This window comes from Elephantulus edwardii, unplaced genomic scaffold, assembly GCF_000299155.1.
Source record: "Elephantulus edwardii isolate Elephantulus edwardi_28Jun2011 unplaced genomic scaffold, EleEdw1.0 scaffold00038, whole genome shotgun sequence".
Taxonomy (NCBI): domain Eukaryota; kingdom Metazoa; phylum Chordata; class Mammalia; order Macroscelidea; family Macroscelididae; genus Elephantulus; species Elephantulus edwardii.
In genome coordinates, this window is record NW_006399788.1 from 21,492,783 (window position 1) to 21,512,346 (window position 19,564).

At 38.4% G+C, this 19,564-nt stretch overlaps 1 protein-coding gene across 3 annotated transcripts in view; it reads left to right on the forward strand.

The window, feature by feature from the left end:
• The window catches only part of FDFT1 (farnesyl-diphosphate farnesyltransferase 1), a 30,946-nt gene extending 11,803 nt beyond the window's left edge, over positions 1-19,143 (forward strand). The window contains exons 4-8 of one of the 3 annotated variants that reach the window (XM_006884890.1): positions 1,666-1,794; positions 4,402-4,593; positions 6,392-6,568; positions 9,253-9,405; positions 18,870-19,143. In XM_006884890.1, coding sequence (XP_006884952.1) covers positions 1,666-1,794; positions 4,402-4,593; positions 6,392-6,568; positions 9,253-9,405; positions 18,870-19,091 — 873 coding nt within the window. In that variant the 3' untranslated portion in view covers positions 19,092-19,143. The remainder of the gene's footprint in view (positions 1-1,665; positions 1,795-4,401; positions 4,594-6,391; positions 6,569-9,252; positions 9,406-18,869) is intronic. The other 2 variants (XM_006884889.1, XM_006884891.1) reach the window with 2 other exon arrangements.
• The last annotated feature ends 421 nt before the right edge of the window (positions 19,144-19,564 follow it).

Consider the following 19,564-nt stretch of genomic DNA (forward strand, 5'->3'; position numbering starts at 1 on the left):
CCTTGGAGAGGGACATCATGTTTGGTAGAGTGGAGGGGTGGCAGAGGAGAGGAAGACCTTTGATCAGATGGATCGATTCTGTGACTGGAGAGGTGGGAATAAGTGCATTTGAGATGGCTAGGTTGGCACAGGATAGAAGAACGTATAGAGCTCTTGTACATAGGGTCACTATGAGTCGCAAGCGACTCGCTGGCACATAACAACTACCTGGTTGGTGGGCTTTTTTCATTATACCAGTGGATTCATTTAGCTATCCTTCCTTCATGTTCTTGAAGTCACCTGAGAGTGACAAAAGGATCTAGAAATCTGTAGTTAAGGAATGGAATTAACTTGGAGAGAGGACTTGGAGAAACATCAGTGGAAGGCTCATTTCATCTAGAAGAGTTTGTTATTATTGCTCCATATGAAATTGAGATTGATATGGATCAAGTTAAAGGCAGTGCACAACAAACAGCTCTGTATATTGCATCCTCTTTCCTTCATGCTTCTGGGAAAAACAGAGCTCTTCACTTTTACTCTTTCTTGCATTTGTAATTTAATTTTTTTGCATTTCATAGTTAATATAGTAAGTATCAAAAAGTATTTGAAGTGGAATAGTTAACAACAGAAATGAAAATTCATTTTGGAGTATTTGCTTTTAAGAGGCCAACTCCTCCTAAATAAAATAAAAAGAGGCTTTTATTGACCTTTCTGCTCATAAATAAAACTGTCCTAGCCTAGCATCTGTTGTTGTAGGAATAAGGTTCTAGGAGAATTTGGGAGTTCACGTAGCTTTTCAGTGAGTTCATAGTTTGTTTCAGTCCAACAAACCAGTTTTTGACTTGAAAACTGTCTTTGAAAAATTCTAGAAAGACTGGATTGAGTTTATGGTTTTCTTTTTGCTGATAGTTACGATTAGCAAAGTAATCCTAAAATATCTCAGGCTTCTGAGTCTCTATGGTACTCTATAACTAACTTGACATCTCTTTGGTTCTTAAATTTAGGTGTTTCCTGAAAAGGTTTGTCTAAGCTGTTTCTGTAAGCAAAGACTAAGTAAACTTCACATTATTGATCTTTTACAATCGCTTCACAGTTTTCAGTATTATGTGCTGGTTCTGTTAACATTTTATAGTGTTTTATTTGAGAGATTTCATGATATTTTTGTGTTTTATGTTGATAGCCTATAAATACTTGTTTGAATCCTAAGATACCTTGTATAATCTGCTAAAAGAATTAAAAAGTAGTCTGTAGTTTGAGATACTGAATCTTTATGATTCACATATTTGGGAACTGAGTGTGGTAAATGATTGACTCACTAGAATATAAGCCTGTAAAAGCACGAGTTTCAAAAGTACTCAGTAAGTATTTGCATTAATGAATCTTTGATATACTCAGACTTAATCTGAAATATGAGGCATTCTCCCTAAAATTCCGTTAATGCTCAGCTTCATTTATTGTACATTACAAAAATGAGTAGATAGTGAGATTATTTTTTAAAATCTCTTTTGAGTCTAGAAATTTTAGAAATTTTTAGGCCTTTTCATTTTTACATTTATAAAAGTTGTTGTGTTTTATATTTTTTATTAAAAGAACATAACCAACATTCGAAGTTACTGCATAAATCCCATATAGGTGTCATGCTGGTACACAGTAAGTAAGTATTTCATGTTTTCTCCTTAATTCCAGATATCCCTTGAGTTTAGAAATCTAGCTGAAAAATATCAAACTGTGATTGTTGATATTTGCCAGAAGATGGGATATGGAATGGCAGAGTTTTTGGATAAGCATGTGACCTCTGAGCAAGAATGGGACAAGGTTAGTACATTTCTGTATGACAGTCTCAAATATGGTTTCTAAGACAGACAGCTGATAGCACTGATTGTAAAGTTCAGGATAAGAAAAATTTACCCATCAATTTCAGGTTTTCTGATTTTGCAATTGATTTGCTCTTAGGGTAAGCTTTAAGCTCTTAATAGATGATTAAAACTCAAAACAAGCTCATTGCTATCAAGTCAAAAGTGACTCATTTCTTACCCTCCAGTTGGTTTCTGAGGTTGTAAATCTCACAAGAGAAGATTTCCCATCTTTTTTCGCATGTAGCTGCTTGCAGATTAAAATCTCCAGAGAGGCTTTGCCCATGGGTTATCAGCATGATTTTCCCTAGAGACCACACACCATCAGAACTACCCAGTAGGGAACTGCTGTTTAATAATACTCTACTGATAAAAATGATTCTTGCCCTACAGAGCCTACTACTAAATTCATCCACGATGGATAAAATTTATCTCAGAGATCAGATATTAAGATACTTATATCTCACTTAATGTAAGATTTTAGGTAAATGTCCAGATTACTTAGTATACTTTAGATGTTGTTGTTGTCATGTGCCATCGAGTCGCTTGCAACTCATAGCAACCCTGCGTACAAGAGCCCTAAATGCTGTTCTATCCTGTGCCAACCTCGCCGCCTCAGACACACTCATTCCCACCGTTCCACTCAAAGAATCGATCCATTTCATCAAGGGTCTTCCTTCCCTGCGCCGGCCCGCCAATCTCCCAAACATGATGTCCCTCTCCAAGGACCAGTCCCTCCTTGCAACATGCCCAAAGAATGTCAGACGAAGCTTCAGAATCCTTGACTCCAAGGAGCATTCCAGCTTCACCTTCTCCAGGACAAGCCTATGTTATTTCATGAAATTCTTCTGTGTCAACCAATTCCTTCTGATACAGTGACTCTGTGTAGTCCTTTCATCTTCTTTTGATACTTCCTGCATCATTTATCGTTCTACCCAAACTCTCTTTAAGTATTGCCACCCATGGCTTGAGTTTGTTTTTCAACTCCTTCAGCTTAAGAAATGCTGAGTGAGTTCGGCACTTTTGATTTTCTGATTCCAGCTCTCTGCACATTTCATTATAGTATCTTGCTTTGTCATCTGAAGCTGCCTTTTGAAATTTTCTGTTTAGCTCTTTGATTTCTTGATTTCTTCCTTTAGCTTTGGCTTCTCAGCGCTCTACTGCAATACTCAGAGTCTCATCTAACATCCATCTTGGTCTTTTCTTCTTCGTCAGCCTTGTAATGATCTTTTGCATTCTTCATGGACGATTTTCTTAATATCCTCCCAGAGCTCATTTGGTTTACTCTCATTGGTGCTCAAGGCCTCAAACCTGTTCCTGGGATGTATCAATAGATTTTATGTGTTATTAATTTTTCTCTTCTTTCCTATTTCCAAATATATATTTATGAGACCATTGTAATGCAAGATTACTTTTTAAAAATTTTTTTCCTACTAGTTTATTTACAGATTTCCAATACAAATTCGACCAAATTCTTTCAATTTCCCTCACCACCACCCCCAGCAAATTGTACAACCAGATGATTAATATCCCCCTCTTCCAGCACATCCACATCCCTTTGCTTCCAGCCTTTTTCACCCCTCTTGGATGCTATACTCATAATGGTTTTATACAGTATTTATCCTTGTGGGACTGAGTACGTTCATTCAGTATAATGTTCTCTAGTCCCTCCCAAGTTAGGTAATAATTTACAAAATCATTGCTCCTGCATGCTGCATAGTATTCCATTGTGTGAATGAACCATAATTTCTCAATCCATTTGTTTGTGGTTGGACATTGGGAGCTGTTTCCATGTTCTTGCGATGGTGAATAATGCTGTTATGAACACTGGTGTACAAATCTCCGTTTGTGCCTCAGCTCTCATATTCTCAGGATATATTCCAAGTAGTGGAATAGCTGTGTCATACGGAATTTCTATGTTCAGCTTTTTGAGGAAGTGTCAAACTGAAATAGAAACCATCCCTGGGGCTCACCTTCTAGTCAGATAAATAGACCTATAAAGTGAATAGTAGCACCTTTAAGGAGCATGTTCCTCACAACAATCAGCCATATGAGACCTAAAGATCATACTTTGCCCCAAAATAAAGTTCAAAAGTCAAGGAGTGGCTGAAAATAAGAATGATGGAAATGGGAAACCATGGAGGAAATGAGACGAGTGCCATCACACTGAGGAGACTTAAGTGGTTGAATAGTAAATTTGTTCTGTAAGCTTGTATCCAAAACACAATACAAAATTTTTAAAAGTCCTTATCAGTGAATTACCCATAGTTTTCATCTAATATAAAATAAATTTCTGTTACCCATTCTCTCCAAAAACAAGAGAAAAAAAGGAATTATAACCCAGGAAATCCTGTGGGACAGGCTACCCTGTCCTGCAGGGTTGCTGTGTATTAGAAGGGACTTGACAGCACACAATGACAACAAAATTCTGGGAAGTAAGAACCTTTACTAATTTATTTATCATAATCTCCTTTTAGAAATAAGAGATTACAAATTATTAAATGCAAACTCTGATCATAAACAGTTTAATATATATAAGGATTTTTTTTTTTAAATTTTTTTATTTCAGTACTGTCACTATGTTGCTGGATTGGTGGGAATTGGCCTTTCCCGTCTGTTTTCAGCTTCACAGTTAGAAGACCCTGAAGTTGGTGAAGATACAAAGCTTGCCAACTCTATGGGCCTATTTCTGCAGAAAACAAACATCATTCGTGATTATCTGGAAGATCAGCGAGAAGGAAGAGAGTTTTGGCCTCAGGAGGTAACAGCTTTAGGGAATTTGAGGAGAAATAATTTTGAACATCTTCTGAAGAATTATTAAACCTTGTTGATTGTAAACAACCTAATTAGAAGTCAAACTACGTTATAGACAATAAACCAAAACCAAACCCACTACCCTTCAGTCATTATAACTCTTGGCGACCCTCACTGAATTTCCAAGGCTGTGCATCTTCATGGGATGCTACCTAATCTTTCTGAGATGGAGCAACTGATGGATTTGAACTGCTGACCTTTAGATTAGCAGCCCCACATTATGCCACCAGTGCTCCTTTAGGCAACAAGAAAAATATATAGGTTGAAATTCTGTTAAATACTAGAATATTAAGTACTCTTCACCAACACTACACTTCACAGATATCACTTCTTCTTTGGTCTTCCTTATTCATTTTCTGACTTTTTGATGTGTAGGAAGCAGTTGAAAAGACCATGATCAGGTTCACCTTAGCCTTTAAACTGATATCCTTGCTCTTAGCTCTTTGGAGAGGTCCTTGACAGCACATTTTCCCAGTGGTACAAGTAAAAAGAAACCATTGACGACCCATTTCTTCTTATCTACCATGATAATGGTGAGAATTTTTTTTTCTCTTCATGTTGAGAAGTAACATATATTGGCGGCTGTAGTGTTTTTAAGAAATGCTTCAAGTTGTCTTCACTTGCTGCAAACAAGATTGTATCATATATTATGTATTATTCACTAGCTTCCTGAGAAATTGCTAAATTGTATAACTAAAATCTTCAAGCTCATCAAGTTATATTGTTGCATTGAAAGGTGTTAATTTTATGCTCAAATTACTAAAATTCAGAGGGGGAGTCGGGATTGTATAGCAATGAAAGATTTTTTTTTTAATTAATTTTAATGAAAATTTGTAGACTTAGGGTTTCTAGTCAGTCATTGTTGTACTTTTCTCCCTGCCCACCCCTCCCCTTCAATTCACTCTTCTTGAAAAGTAAAAGAAAAACTCTTTCATTGTTAAACAATCCCTCCGCCCAGGTCCACTCCACTTTGCAACCTTTATTCTGGACTTCTGTCATGACAGCAGTACCCAATCATATATCCCTTTTAAACAATTCTCTCCCTCACCTATTTCAGTGCACTATACGTCATTCCTCCCCTCCTTCTCTGCCTTCACTCAACACTGATGTCAGTCCTGTTTTACAACAGTGGCCCTATGCAATATTTGTTCTTTTGTTACTGAGATATTCATTCAGCATCGTGTCCTCCAGGGTCACCCATTTTGCATAATGTTTCATGAGTTTAATTTTTATTTTTTTACTTTTCAAAGAAAAAAGCAAAGTGGGGGGAGGAGGGCAGGGAGGAAAGTGTGCAACAATTATTGAATGGAAATCCAAAGTCTCTGTAAGCTTTCATTAAAATAAAAAAAACTGAGGAAAAAAATATTTAAAAAGAATACTTAACTGTTGATCCTGAAGCCGGGTAGCTGATTTTTTACATACCTTGTCATTTTCAGGTGTAATGCCTTCTGAATGATAGGAGGCCTCTTTGTCTTAAGATCATCAAAGTATTGTTGCTACATGCTGCAATAATTTTTCCAAGGGGCACTTTCATAAATAATTTATATGGGTTTTGGTTAGAACCTGACTGCTGGGCACAGTTAGCCACTGCATGGAACTTAGCATGGATTTGATCTTAATGAAAGATGTCAGTAGTTTAGAAAAAGCGCAACTGTTTATTCACAAAAAATTGTTAATATTTTTTGTAGATTGATAAATCTCCCTTATTCACGTTAACTTCAGTTTTAATCTTGTTTTCTGCTTAGGTTTGGAGTAAATACGTTAAGAAGCTGGGTGATTTTGCCAAACCAGAGAATATTGACTTGGCTGTCCAGTGCCTGAATGAACTTATAACCAATGCGTTACACCACATGCCAGATGTCATCACCTACCTTTCAAGGCTCAAGAACCAAAGTATATTTAAATTCTGTGCTATTCCACAGGTATAAAATGGGACTATTCTTGTAGTATGTGAGAAGTAGAGGATAAAGAGAGGTAGATAGAATGTATTTATTAATTTGCTCTGCTAAATTCAGAAGTATGATTCCTTAAGATGATGCCAGTTTACTTTCTTTTGATGAGAGTAAGGCAGTTTTTCAAAGCACTTCCAAACACTACACTCTGCTTAGCTTCATGATTAAATATACTATTTCTAAACCCTTCTGGATTTTCTATTTCCCCCCTGTTAGGTTATTAAGTTAGTTCCTTTTCCTTCCACATGTAAGGTTTCAGCCTTGCTTTACAGTGAGTGCCGAGTAAGGTTTGAATGAAGCTGTTATTATTAAACAATCTTTATTAAGCACTTATTGTACTTTTCCCAGACACAGAAAAAACAGTGGATTCTCTTAAGTCTTACTAAAAAGAAAACCTAATGATAGTGAATTGATGCCAACTAATAACACTACCCTCTTGGGCAGAATACAAGTGCCCTATAAGGAGCTCTGGCGGCCTAATGGCAAGAAGCTGCATTGCAATCCTGAAGGCACTTTGGGTTCAAAGCCCCCAGCTGCTTTGCGGGAGGATAGGCAGTTTCCTCCTATGCAATTAACTGACTCTAAAGATCCACCCGAGGGTCAGCTATGGGTCGGTTCTGACTCTAAGATACAAAACAACAACAACAAACAATAGTGTTTCCAACACTAAATCTTTGTAGAAGCAAATGTTCACATCGTTGTTTCATAGAGTGGGTGGTGAATTCAAACCATCTCTTTTCCCTTTGGAGCTGAGTGCTCAACCACTGCATTACTAACTTCCTATAGCTTTAGCTCTGGTATCGTAGGAACTTGCACTCTTCCCTTAACCAGTTTTCTTAGCTAAAATAAGTGAATAAAGTCATGGGATTTCATTAATTTGGAATCTTGATTTAATCTTGTTCTAATGGCCAGATTTGAATGGTGATAGGAATGAAAATTTTTTATGATCTATCTTAGAGGTCCTGGGGCTTCATCTGACATACTTTGGACATGTAAGGACCAGTCCTTGGAGAGGGACATCATGCTGGGTAGAGTAGAGGGACAGCACAGGAGGGGAAGACCCTCCATGAGGTGGATTGATTCAGCGACTGGGGTAATCGGGATGGGTGTGTCAGAGGCAGTGCGATTGGCACAGGACAGAGCAGGGTTTAGGGCTGTTGTACATAGGGTTGCTATGAGTCGTAAGAGACTCAACCGCACAGGACAACAATATCTTAGAGATTCTGTGTAACCTTAGAAATAAGTTATGTATATATACAGAATATACTCTCCTCCTTTACTGAACTTTTTCTGCCCTGTGTTATTTTTTTTAAAATAAGTCATTATACTCATTATAGAAAAAATTAAAATAAAAAGCTCTTCACATATATTATTTTAAAGTATAACATATTTGAGGGTATAGTCTTAGAGACTTGTACTGCTGATCCAGAGATGGGCCTGTGGAAGTTTGAATCCTTCAGCTGGTTTTTGAGAGAAAGATGGGCAGTCTCCTCTTGTATGTTTTACAGCATCTGAAAACCTACTGAAGGGTCAGTTATGAGTCACTTGCAACTCCATGACAATGAGTTTGAGATTTGAGTAATACATTGGTCTGTTGTTGTTGTTATGTGCCATCGAGTCGTTTCCAACTCATAGCGACCCTATGCACAACAGGTCTAAACCCTGCTCTATCCTGCGCCAAGCGCACCGCCTCTGACACACCCATCCCGATTACCCCAGTCACCGAATCAATCCATCTCATAGAGGGTCTTCCCCTCCTGCGCTGTCCCTCCACTCTCCCAAGCATGATGTCCCTCTCCAAGGACCCGTCCCTCCTGGCAACATGTCCAAAGTATGTCATGAAGCCCCAGAATCCTTGCCTCCAAGGAGCAGCTTGGTTTAATCCTCTCCAAGATGAATCTGTTTGTTTTCCTGGCAGTCTATGGTACATTCAGTACCCTTCTCCAGCACCACAGCTCAAAAGCATCCACTCTCCTTCTGTCCTCCCTAGTCTAGCATGGAAAATACTGGATTTGTCTGTTTTTCCATAAAATGGAACTTTTGTGACTAAATTAGAGAGGGGAAAGCATGACTTAATTCCATTTGTTGTGGAGAAAAGGGGAAGTAGGAAAGATACCTGACATGCTTTTTTTGTCTTTTAAATTTTTTAAAATTTTTTATTTTATTTTTTTTTAAATTTTATTTCGTTATTTTTTGTGTGTACCGTCAAATCAGATCTGACTTATACAGGAGGAGATTGTTCCTCCTTCTCCAGCTTAGCGTCTGGTGGATTTGAACCATGTACCTCTGAGATTGCAGTGCAGCTTCTTGCCACTAGGCCACCAGAGCTCGCCAGAAATTTTTATCTTTTTTGTGTGTGTACCGTCAAATCAGATCTGACTGGTACAGGAGGAGATTCCTCCTCCTTCTCCAGCAGAGCATCTGGCGGATTCGAACTGCATACCTCTGGGATTGCAATGCAGCTTCTTGCCACTAGGCCACCGGATCTCCTTGACCTGCTTTTTCATGGTCACTTATTTATCTTCTGGATTTGTTATGTCTTAGCTCTGATAATTTCTCATTCTACCATTTTATCATGGTAATTGCTTACAGGTTCTTTTTTTTTTTTTTAAATAAATGAAGTGAATTTCCTTCTTCCCTCCTTGATATTTTAGGTAATGGCCATTGCTACCTTGGCTGCTTGTTATAATAATCAGCAGGTATTCAAAGGTGTCGTGAAGATTCGAAAAGGGCAAGCCGTGACACTAATGATGGATGCTACCAATATGTCAGCTGTCAAGGCTATAATCTACCAGTATATGGAGGAGGTGAGTTTTTAGTTAACTGCCTTGGAAAATTTATAGCCATTTTATCTGGTTTCAATAACGTCAATATTTAAACATTTCATATTTGGATTGTCATTGATTCTAGCAATTTACTGTGGCATAAAGAGGCAGGAATTTTGTATGCTTTATTAGAAGAAAATTGAGGCACAAAGAAACTTTTGTTCAGGGATGCATAGTACCCTGATGAAAGGATAGAATTAACGATACAGGATGGACAGTGGGCACAAGCATATCAGAGATCTTGAGGATAGGGCAAGGATCAGATCTGTTGTTCAAAGGGTCACTGTGAGTTGTAGTTGACTCAGTGGCACAAGAGCAACAGGGTAGGAATTCTTATTAGAATTCTATTCTTTGGGCACTAGAATATCGTGTTAGAAGCCACCTGGGCTTACTGTTTGACATGAGAAATGTGAAATTGAGGCTGTGTATGCTCCCATGAATGACTTAACTAGATCTAGGCTTTCCAGAGTACTTGATTGTGCTCATGAGGAATTTACATATCGGGACCAGGAGGCTGTTGTGCAAATGGAGCAGGGGAACACTGCATGGTTTGGAATTGGGAAGGGAGTTCATCAGGGTTGTAGTCTCCATAGCTATTCAGTCTGAGCAAATTATGCTGAGAAGCTGGACTCTGTAAGTAGGAGCGTGACATCAAGATGGGAGGGAGACACATCAATAACCTTTGTTATTCAAATGTCACAGCCTTGTTGGTGAAAGTGAGGAGGACTTGAAGCACTTGTTGCAGAAGATTAAGGAATGCAGCCTTCCATATGGATTGTATCTCAGTGTCAGGAAAATAGAGATACCACTGGAACTATAGGCAGCATCATGATGGATGATTGAAACTTCATCTTGCTTGGATCCACAATTAGCACCCTGGGTACCAGCAGTCAGGAAATGAGACGCATTACACTGGGAAAATCTTCAGTTAGGGACCTTTCCATTACTACTTCACTAATGAGGAGTAGTGCTGTTAGTTTGAAGACTGAGATATGTCTGATTAAGGCTATCGTCTTTCCTCTTACTTGCTATGCATTTGAGACCTGAACAGTGAATAAGGATGAGAGAAAAATAATAGACACTTTGAGTTGTGTTGTTGGAGAAGAGCACTGAACATCCCAAGGATGGCCAGGAGAACAAACAGCTATGTCTTGGAGAGGGTGGAGCTGGAGTGCTTTTTCGAGGCAAGAATGATGAGACTTCACTTTGGACATCTTGCGTAAGAAGTGCTATTCCTTGGAGAATGACATGCTGCTAGGAAGGGTGGAGGGTCAGCGAAGGAGAGTAAGACCCTCAACCAGCAGGATAGACACAGACTACTGCAGTGGCCTCTTGTGTGTCAGAAGTGTGAGGATGGTGCAGGATAAAACAGTTCAGATCTTTTGTTCTTAGGGTCACTATGAGTCGTACTTGACTTGACAGCACCTAACAACAAGGCCTCCAGTGCACATTTCCTGATGCCCAGTCCATTATGGTCCTTTATATCACAGAACTCCATGGAAGAAACCACAAGAAGAGAAGCCACCCAGTTGCCATTATTTCTGACTTTGTTTCTTCATATCTTACATTCTAAAATCATTTCCGAACAAAATATACATGCTCAAGACAGATCTACAACATTGGAGCATAAGGTATATGATTAAAGTCAAAAGCACTTAGAGCACTTCTTAGAATTTGTTCTGGTCCTAGAGTCTCTGGCCTCTAGAGTATTGCTTCTCAAGTGGAGAGCATTTTACCCTTTCTTAGGATATTTGGAAGGAGCTCTTCTATTAACTGAAAGATAAGTTATTAGAATCTAACAGTTGCATCTTGGGAGATAGATGGGCAGTTTCTGCCTGTAAAGATTTACGAGCAGCCTAGGAATCCTATAGAGGCTGTTAGTTGTTGGGGATGACTGGACTGCAGTGGGCGGGGCATTTGACAATATGTGGAGAATGGGTTTTCCTAACCGGGTAGGGATTTTTTATTAGTTCCCAGTGGTAAGGAGCTTTGGTGACTTCGTGAGAAGGAGTTGTGCTGCCAACCCAAAGGCTCTTGATTTGAATCCACCAGCTGCTCTTTGGAGAAAGATGGGCAGTCTCCTGTTCAGTTCTCTGCCTTGGAAAAACTCCCTGGAGGGTTAGCTATGAGTTAATTGTGACTCCATAGCACATAATAGAAACAGTGGGTAGAAGGCAGGGTTGCTCTTGGGCTCATTAGGCATGGTCTCACTGTTAACTGGACTGCCATAGGAGTTTGTAGAAAAAGAAAGCACTGCCATGAATCCTACCTTGTATCACCCGAGCTTATCATTGTCAGTTTTAGATCCCCTTCTAGTTTCTTGGTTGTCCATTTATAGGAATTTGTAGTAATGATTTCATCTTCGGATTCTTTATCTCCTTGTACTAATTTTCTTTTATATGGTAAGTATTAACAATAGCATTTCTACCAAAGGCAAAATACCAAATATTTTTAAATCATAAAATTTAAAAAAGATTGGGATTTGAATGAAAGGTTTGGAAGCAAACTTCCATTCACCCATTTCTACACAGTTTTGTTCTCTAACATTAATTACAATACCTACAGTGTAATCACACTTTCATGCTTCTGCCTTGTCATTCTCATTTCCATTAACCCTTCTACCTTACTCCTTCCTACTTTCAGGGCTTGATCCTTGGGCACATTAAAGATAGTCAAGGGCTCTCTTTTTCCAATCATACACATTTTATTCTTTAATAGTAACTTAAGGTATCCTCAATGAAACTGCATTTTCCCTGCTTCCTGCCTATAATTCTGATTTCTGTTAACCCTTCTATTACTCTCTGTATGCTCTTTCTTTAATGGTACTGTACTGCTCATTCCTTTTATTGTGTCATTCATTTTCCGTCACTCATCTTAATGTGTGTCTATTATCTGTTTACATTTTACTCTGTCTCTCTTTGCATCCCTGGTAACCAAGAATGATTCTTTGTGTAAATATTTCTTTAGCTTTTTCTAATGATAGTTTTATAGAATATTTATACCATAGTTTGTTTATGATGGTTGATTAATTCCCTTTGATTAAATGCCTCTGAAAATCCACTTGAGGATCAGCTATGAGTTGGTTCTGACTTGACATGACCCAACAGCAACAAAGAAGTGAGTACCTCCCTGGTCCCCTCATAGACTTGGCTGTTGTTTGTCTGAAAGTTGAACTCCTGAGTGGCTGTTGGATTGGTAAATCCGACTTGTTTTATGGTTTAAAAAGATCCCCAGGTGATTCTAAGAGAATCTCCAGGCTCTTGTTGAAATTTAAGTTTTGGTTTAGTGTATCTAGGGTGGAAATGTAAAATCTCAGCAAAGAATTGATCTGGTATGAATCTCTAAACTAAATACAGTCATACCAGATTAGGCACAGTTCATTCACTTTATATAAATTAGACTCATATTTTGTGTGGTATATAATTCAGATATTATTCGGTTTTAAACTAATGGTTATTTTATAAATTAGTCTTTAAAATTTTGAGGAAATATTTATGCTAGTTTACTGAACTTAAATTTTATTTAGTTAGTGGAATTAAATGCTGTAAATCACTACTAGGTTAGAGACCGGCAAATTATGTCTGCCTACCTGTTTTGTAAATACAGTTTCATTTGTTTATGGCTCTAGCTGCTTTCTATATACTACAGTGACCCAGTTGAATAGTTCCAACACCAGATAACTTAGAAAGCTAAAAATATGTTTTTACCTTTTAAAAAAACCTTTTCAGACCTGATTTAAAGCATCTGTTATTTTGTTTAAAGTCACTGATAAGACTCAAAGGATTATAGTATATTGGGCTGCTATCAGCTGATCTATCAACTAATCTGTAAGAGAAAGAGGTAGTCTTTTTATTAAAAAAAATACTTTTTACGACATATTCTTTCCATTTAATTTTTTTTCCTCATTCATTGTTACACATTTTCCTCCCTGCCCACCCCTCTCCCCACCAGTTTGCTTTTCTCTTTGGAAAAAAAAAAAAATTCTTTCATTGTTATACAATCCCCTGCCCCACCAAGTAAGTCCATAGTCCACTTTACTACGTATTACTTTTTCTGGAATCTTGTCATGAAAATAATACCTAATCTGAAGCAAGAGTGGCATCCACTTCTGAAATAGCTTGCCTCTGGAAACCCTGTGAACTTGGAGAAAGGTGTTCAGGTCTTTCATTCATAGGGTTGCTATGAGCCGCCTACGACTTGTTGGCACTTAATGACAACAACATAGAGAGCTCAGTTGACCTACTGGACAGAAAGTGATGCTACCAAGCCAAAGGTGATGACTTTAGGCCCTCAGGCTTGTTTTTCATTGTTTTTGGTCAAACATTCCTCTAGGTCGCTTAGCCCTGGTCTGTACAGAGGTAACTCGCGATTGTTGTGAAGCTGAGCACTGTGCCTCTGATGTGTCAAATGTGAGAATGGTTACCCATGGTGGACAGTGTTTGCTGGAGCTTCCGGGTTAAAACAAGCTTGGAAGCAGGAGTGGCATCCACTTCCAGAACAGCTTTTCTCTGGAAATCCTATGAATGTGGAGAAAGGATGAAAGTTATACAAGTTGTTTAGGTCTTTCGTTCATAGCTTTGCTATGAGTCGCCTATGACTCAGTGACACTTAACAACACACAATTCCTTTTAAACAGTTCTCCACTTACCTGTTTCAATATAGTATACATTATTTATTCCTTTTTCTTAGGTTCCCCCCACCCTCAATGTCAGCCCCATTTTACAACACTGGCTCTATGCAAAGTTTGTCATTTTGTGACTGAGATATTTCACTCAGCATAATGTCATCCAGGGTCATCCATTTTGTATAATATTGCTTGAGTTCCTTGTTTTTCAATGCTGCGTAGTATTCCATTGTGTGAATATACCACAGCTTCTCTATCCATTCGTTTGTTGATGGGCACTTGAGTTATTTCCAGCTCTTTTCTATTGTGAACAAAGCCGTGATCAACATGGGTGTGCATATGTCTGCTTGGGTGGTGATTCTGGTTTCCTTGGATTATATTCCCAGTAGTGGAATTGCTGGGTAAAATGATTTCTATTGCAACTTTTTGAGAAAGCACCACGCTGCCTTCCATAGTTATTACACCATTTTACATTCCCACCAACAGTGAATAAGGGTTCCAGTTTCTCCACAAAGAGGTAGTCTTCTGTAAAGATTGGAGCGGGGAGGGGCAGTTGGTTACTAATGGAACAGATTTAATGGAACTAGATAGATAGTCAAACCCAAGTAAGTAAGTTGATTTAATTTTGAAGATTTCTTTCATAAATATTTAATCCTTACTGTTCTAAATCTCAAGCAATGACTGATTTTTTTTTAGTTGAGGGCAAGAGAGAAAGAAAGAAGCTGATCCCAAGAAATGAACAGGCCTTTGTAGTGTGGTTGGAGAGAGATGCCAAGTGACTCCCCACGCGGACAAGGTCAAAATGGCACAAGGGCAGTCAAAGGCGTTTTCTTTTTACAGGGTTTCTAAGGAGAACTATGCTATTGTGCTTGGACTTTGGAGTGGGAGTCCTGCTAATTAACTTGGGTGTGGGCTTTGTGATCAGGCCCAGAGCCTTACCACGAGACAGTGTCTGGTCTGGTCTCTGCTCTGGTCGCCTTAGACATCATCAGGTTTCTTCAAGGAGAGATCAGGGCTAGGGAAACTGCAACATTCTTCCAACAGTTTTAAAGTCCAGGAGTGGTTTGGCTTGTTGCTAGTGTCTCAGTATTAACACTGACTTCTCACTGGCCAGATGGCTCTTTTGCGATGAGAAAAGACATATTTATTCTCTCAGATCTTTGCTTTTTCAGGTTGTAACTGTAATGCACCTGGACTTAAAGATGACCTACTCATGCAACTCCAGTGTTTAAGAGAAAAGTTGTAGGGAAGCCCCAAATCCTGCTGAGCAAGTGGATTCTGTACCTCAGGGCTCTTAGCCCCAAACCAGTCTGGAATCCTGCCAGCTGTGAGAACATTAACCAGCTGTTTTGGGATATAAATAAACACTCAGGCAAACAGCCAGAAACATTTATTCTCCTCTCTGCTAAAGTTCATTCCTTGGCAATGGCAGTCTTTTTTTTTTTTTTTCATGTCCCTGACATGCTTCCTATTTGGCTCTCAAAGACAGTTAATCTAAATAAATCATTGCTGTGCTCTTCACACCTTACCTTTCCTTGTCTGTCAGAGTAGGGACTGAATCAGCAGCATAGAATAGCACTAGAGAGCTTGTTAGCACTCTAGAATCTTTTTTTTTCTTTTCCCCCTTTTTAATTAATTTTAATAGCCATTTACAGATATTTTGGATTTCCATTCATTCATTGCTGCACTTTTCTCCCTGCCCACCCCTCCCCACCAGTTTGCTCCCCTCTCCGAAAAGAAAAAGGGAAAAAACAAATTCCTTCATTAGTATACAATTCCCCCATCCCTTACCCCCAACCCCCAACCCCGAGTACACTTCTCTACGCAACCTTAATTCTGGATTCCTGTGCTAACCATAATAATCTTATATCACCTCTAATCTGTTCTTTCCCTCATCTGTTTCAATACAATATACATAATTTATCCAGTTTTTTCTGTCATACCCCCACCCTGATGTCGGACCCATTCTACAACAGTGGCATCATGCAGTATTTGCCCCTTTGTGACTGAGATAATTCAATCAGCATAATGTCCTCCAGGCTCACCCATTTTGAATAATATTGCATGAGTTCCTTGCTTTTCAATGCTGCGTAGTATTCCATTGTGTGGACATACCACAGCTTCTCTATCCATTCGTTTGTTGATGGGCCCTTAGCTTGCTTCCAACTCTTTGCTGTTGTGAACAAAGCTGCGATAAACATGGGTGTGCATTCTAGAATCTTTTCTCCTACCCATCCTGTTGAATCAGAACCTGCATATTAACAAGATTCCGATATGATTCTGTGAACATAAAGTTCAGGTCTTCTACCTTCACCATGTGTTCATCACATTATTCATTCTAGACATTGACCTTAAACTCTAGCTTCATGTTTCTGTGGCATCCAGGCAGTTCTGCTAGATTGTCCAATACGCACTTCAAATTTGATTTATCATCAGGGTCCCTACTCATTGTTCCCCCAAATCAAAGTGAAATTATCCCTCTTCTTTCTTTGGTTAGTTTGTGTAATTAATGACATTATCCACCTTCTGAAGGGATCCAGATAATGTGAATAGATCTGAATTTTTGTATGCTTATTTCTTAACCCCCTGGAATAAGCAGTCTCTGTGTTCTTGGTCATACGTTGTTTTGTATCTATCCAAATGTTGTCTACAACTCAGCAGTTTCCTGCAGAAATTATCATAAAATGTGCAAGAATGCTTATTTTGTAGCATTTTTCTCTTCAGTCTTGGTTGGTAAGGGATTTATTATAGTACATTTATATTAGGCAGTTTGTGTTTGCAAAAATATGTTTTATAGGTTTTTGATATTAGGAAATACTGATAAAAATTGAGTCATAAAGGTAAAATTGCTGAGTTGGTTTATAATCTACTTTCAAAAGAATAGTGTATAAAAAGAAACTTACTGTTTACATGTGACGACATATAATACAGGAGCCTGCTAGCACAGTGGATAAAGCATTCAGCAGCTAAACGAAAAGTTGGTTGGAAACCATTGCTATTTATGGCAGAAGAGTATGACAGTGGACTTCTGTCAAGATTATAGCCTGGCCAGCCTCTGAAGGCTGTTCTGCTCTGTCTTACAGGGTTGCTGTGAGTTGGATTCAACTTGATAACAATTGAGTTTGGGGGGTGGGTGTGGGTGTGTGTACACTCATCTATGTGATATTTTATGCTTGTACATGTGTATAGACATAACCAGAGATCTAAAAGGAGTTTTAGTAATGTTAGAGAATTTTTACTTTTGATTTTTTTGTATCACTAGTTTTTATAAGCATAATTTTGTTCTCTAAATCTTAAAAATTGAAAGGAGAAATTATAGGTTGATCATCTCTGTTTTTCTCTTTAGAGCTAGCTCTTGTAGCATAATATTAGTTATAATTATCATAATACTATAGACATAGTATTTTGCAGTTTTTTAAGTCTCCTTGTTGTAAAGATTTTTTTTAAAGTGAGTGGGCAAGAATAAAATATTTGTGCACTTAATACACATTATCTGATGGAACTTATTTACAGAATGTCTGCTCTGTCTTTATCCTTTTTGCTTCCATCACTACCCAACCCAAATAACCTCTTAACTGGTTTACCACATCAGTTCAGTAAACATTTATTGAATGTTTACTGTGAATAGAACTGTGCCAAGTGCAGTTCTAGGCTCAAAATAAGAGGAAAAATTAAGAATAAGGCTGAGTGCTTTTGAAACTTGAGTCCAGGTAGGGAGACATACAAATAATTTCTGTATTAGTTAGTGATAAGGTGTGAACAGGAGAATGGAGCTTGGTTCAACCTAAATGTTCAGGCTGAAGAGACAGTACCTAAGATTTGGAGTACCTGAGAATTGGAGGTATAGGTAAAAGTTAAACAGATTAGAAAATTAACGAGAGGAACATTCTAGGCTGCTGGAGTGATGTAAACAAAGAAAGGTATAGAACTGTTAAATGGCATCATATACCTATAAATAGCATCTCTAGGCAGCTTGTTAGAGTTGGCAGTGCCAGATAAAGCTGGAGGATGTGCACTGAGTGAGTTTAGGTCATAAGGGCTTTGTGTTCCACATTGTGGAGCTCAACCTTTATCGGTGATAGGAGCCACTGAAGATATTTAATAGGCTTCAGCTCTCTGGTGCTGGTATGGAGAATCGATGATTAGATTTTTCAAGTCCAGGAATAGAGTCAGGAACTTAGCTTGAAGATTGGGTTAGTTTGGATGAAAGGTACTAAGGGCCAAATGGTAACTTTTGGGGTATGAAGATGATGAATTAGCAATATTTAGGTTTGTGGAAGAGTGGTGGTAGGGAAGTATGGGAGTTCAGAGAGAATCTAAATGACTCCCTGCTTCTGCCTTTCGTGCCCCTTATCTAGCCCAGTCCTCATGCTACATATTTTATCTTGTTTTTCTAAACTACTTTTACCTAGTCTTACCTTCTGTATTTTTTCACATTCTCAATGTTATTCTATTTCAGCTTAAACTATTCTAACATTTACTGAGTTTCTGCTATATGCCTGACACTGTTAGGTGTCAGAGATAACTCACCACTCCTAAGGTTCTCCACAATTCTGAGTGCAGCATGCACTTTCATGGCTCCTGGCTTGCTTGCTTGCGTGCTTGCAAGGATGGGCTTTGTGGTTTGACAATCAGAGTTTTGATCCCTGCCTTATTTGTGGAGTGGTCCTTGGTTACTTACTTGAACCATTTCTGAACTTCAATTTCCTCATTGGTAAAATGAACATCAAAATACCTACATTTTTAGAAACAAGAAAAATGTTCCTAAAATACAAAGTTCTTACTGGGTTGTTGTTTTTTTTCCTCTTTCTTTCTTTAACAGATATATCAAAGAATCCCCAACTCAGACCCATCTTCTAGTAGAACAAGGCAGATCATCTCCACCGTCAGGACACAGAACCTTCCCAATTGTCAGCTGATCTCCCGAAGCCACTACTCTCCCATTTATCTGTCCTTTGCCATGCTCTTGGCTGCCCTAAGCTGGCAGTACCTGAGCACCCTGTCCCAGGTCACGGAAGACTATGTGCAGACGGGAGAGCATTAACCTGGAATTTGGAAGCTGAAGTCCATGGTGAAATGGATTTAACCTTTTCTTCAAGAATGGATATTGACTTCTGTTTTCCCCTAATGTTTTAATCCCTAAAAACTGTGGCTTTGACCTTTCTCAACAGAAGTGCTATTGACAAGAATGTAAAGATGAAAGGGAAGGATTCATTACCCTCAGCAACTTAGTACTTCTGGGCAGTGGTTATCTTTGCTTGTTAGCTGGTGGCTGACAGCAAAACATTCATTGCCACAGTTTAGTTAAATGGTTGCAATGGGACTGTCAGGAGATTTTCTGTAGTGTGAATGATAATTAAAAATATTTCATTTGAAACAACCTTTGAATACCTATCTTTCTGAGAAATTAAGTGAGGGTTTTTTTGCTTTTATTTTTCTAAGCACTTTGTTTCTCCTGTTTTGTATGTAGTAGATCTGAATGTCTGTTGTAATAATTCACATGTTTCCAAGAATGGA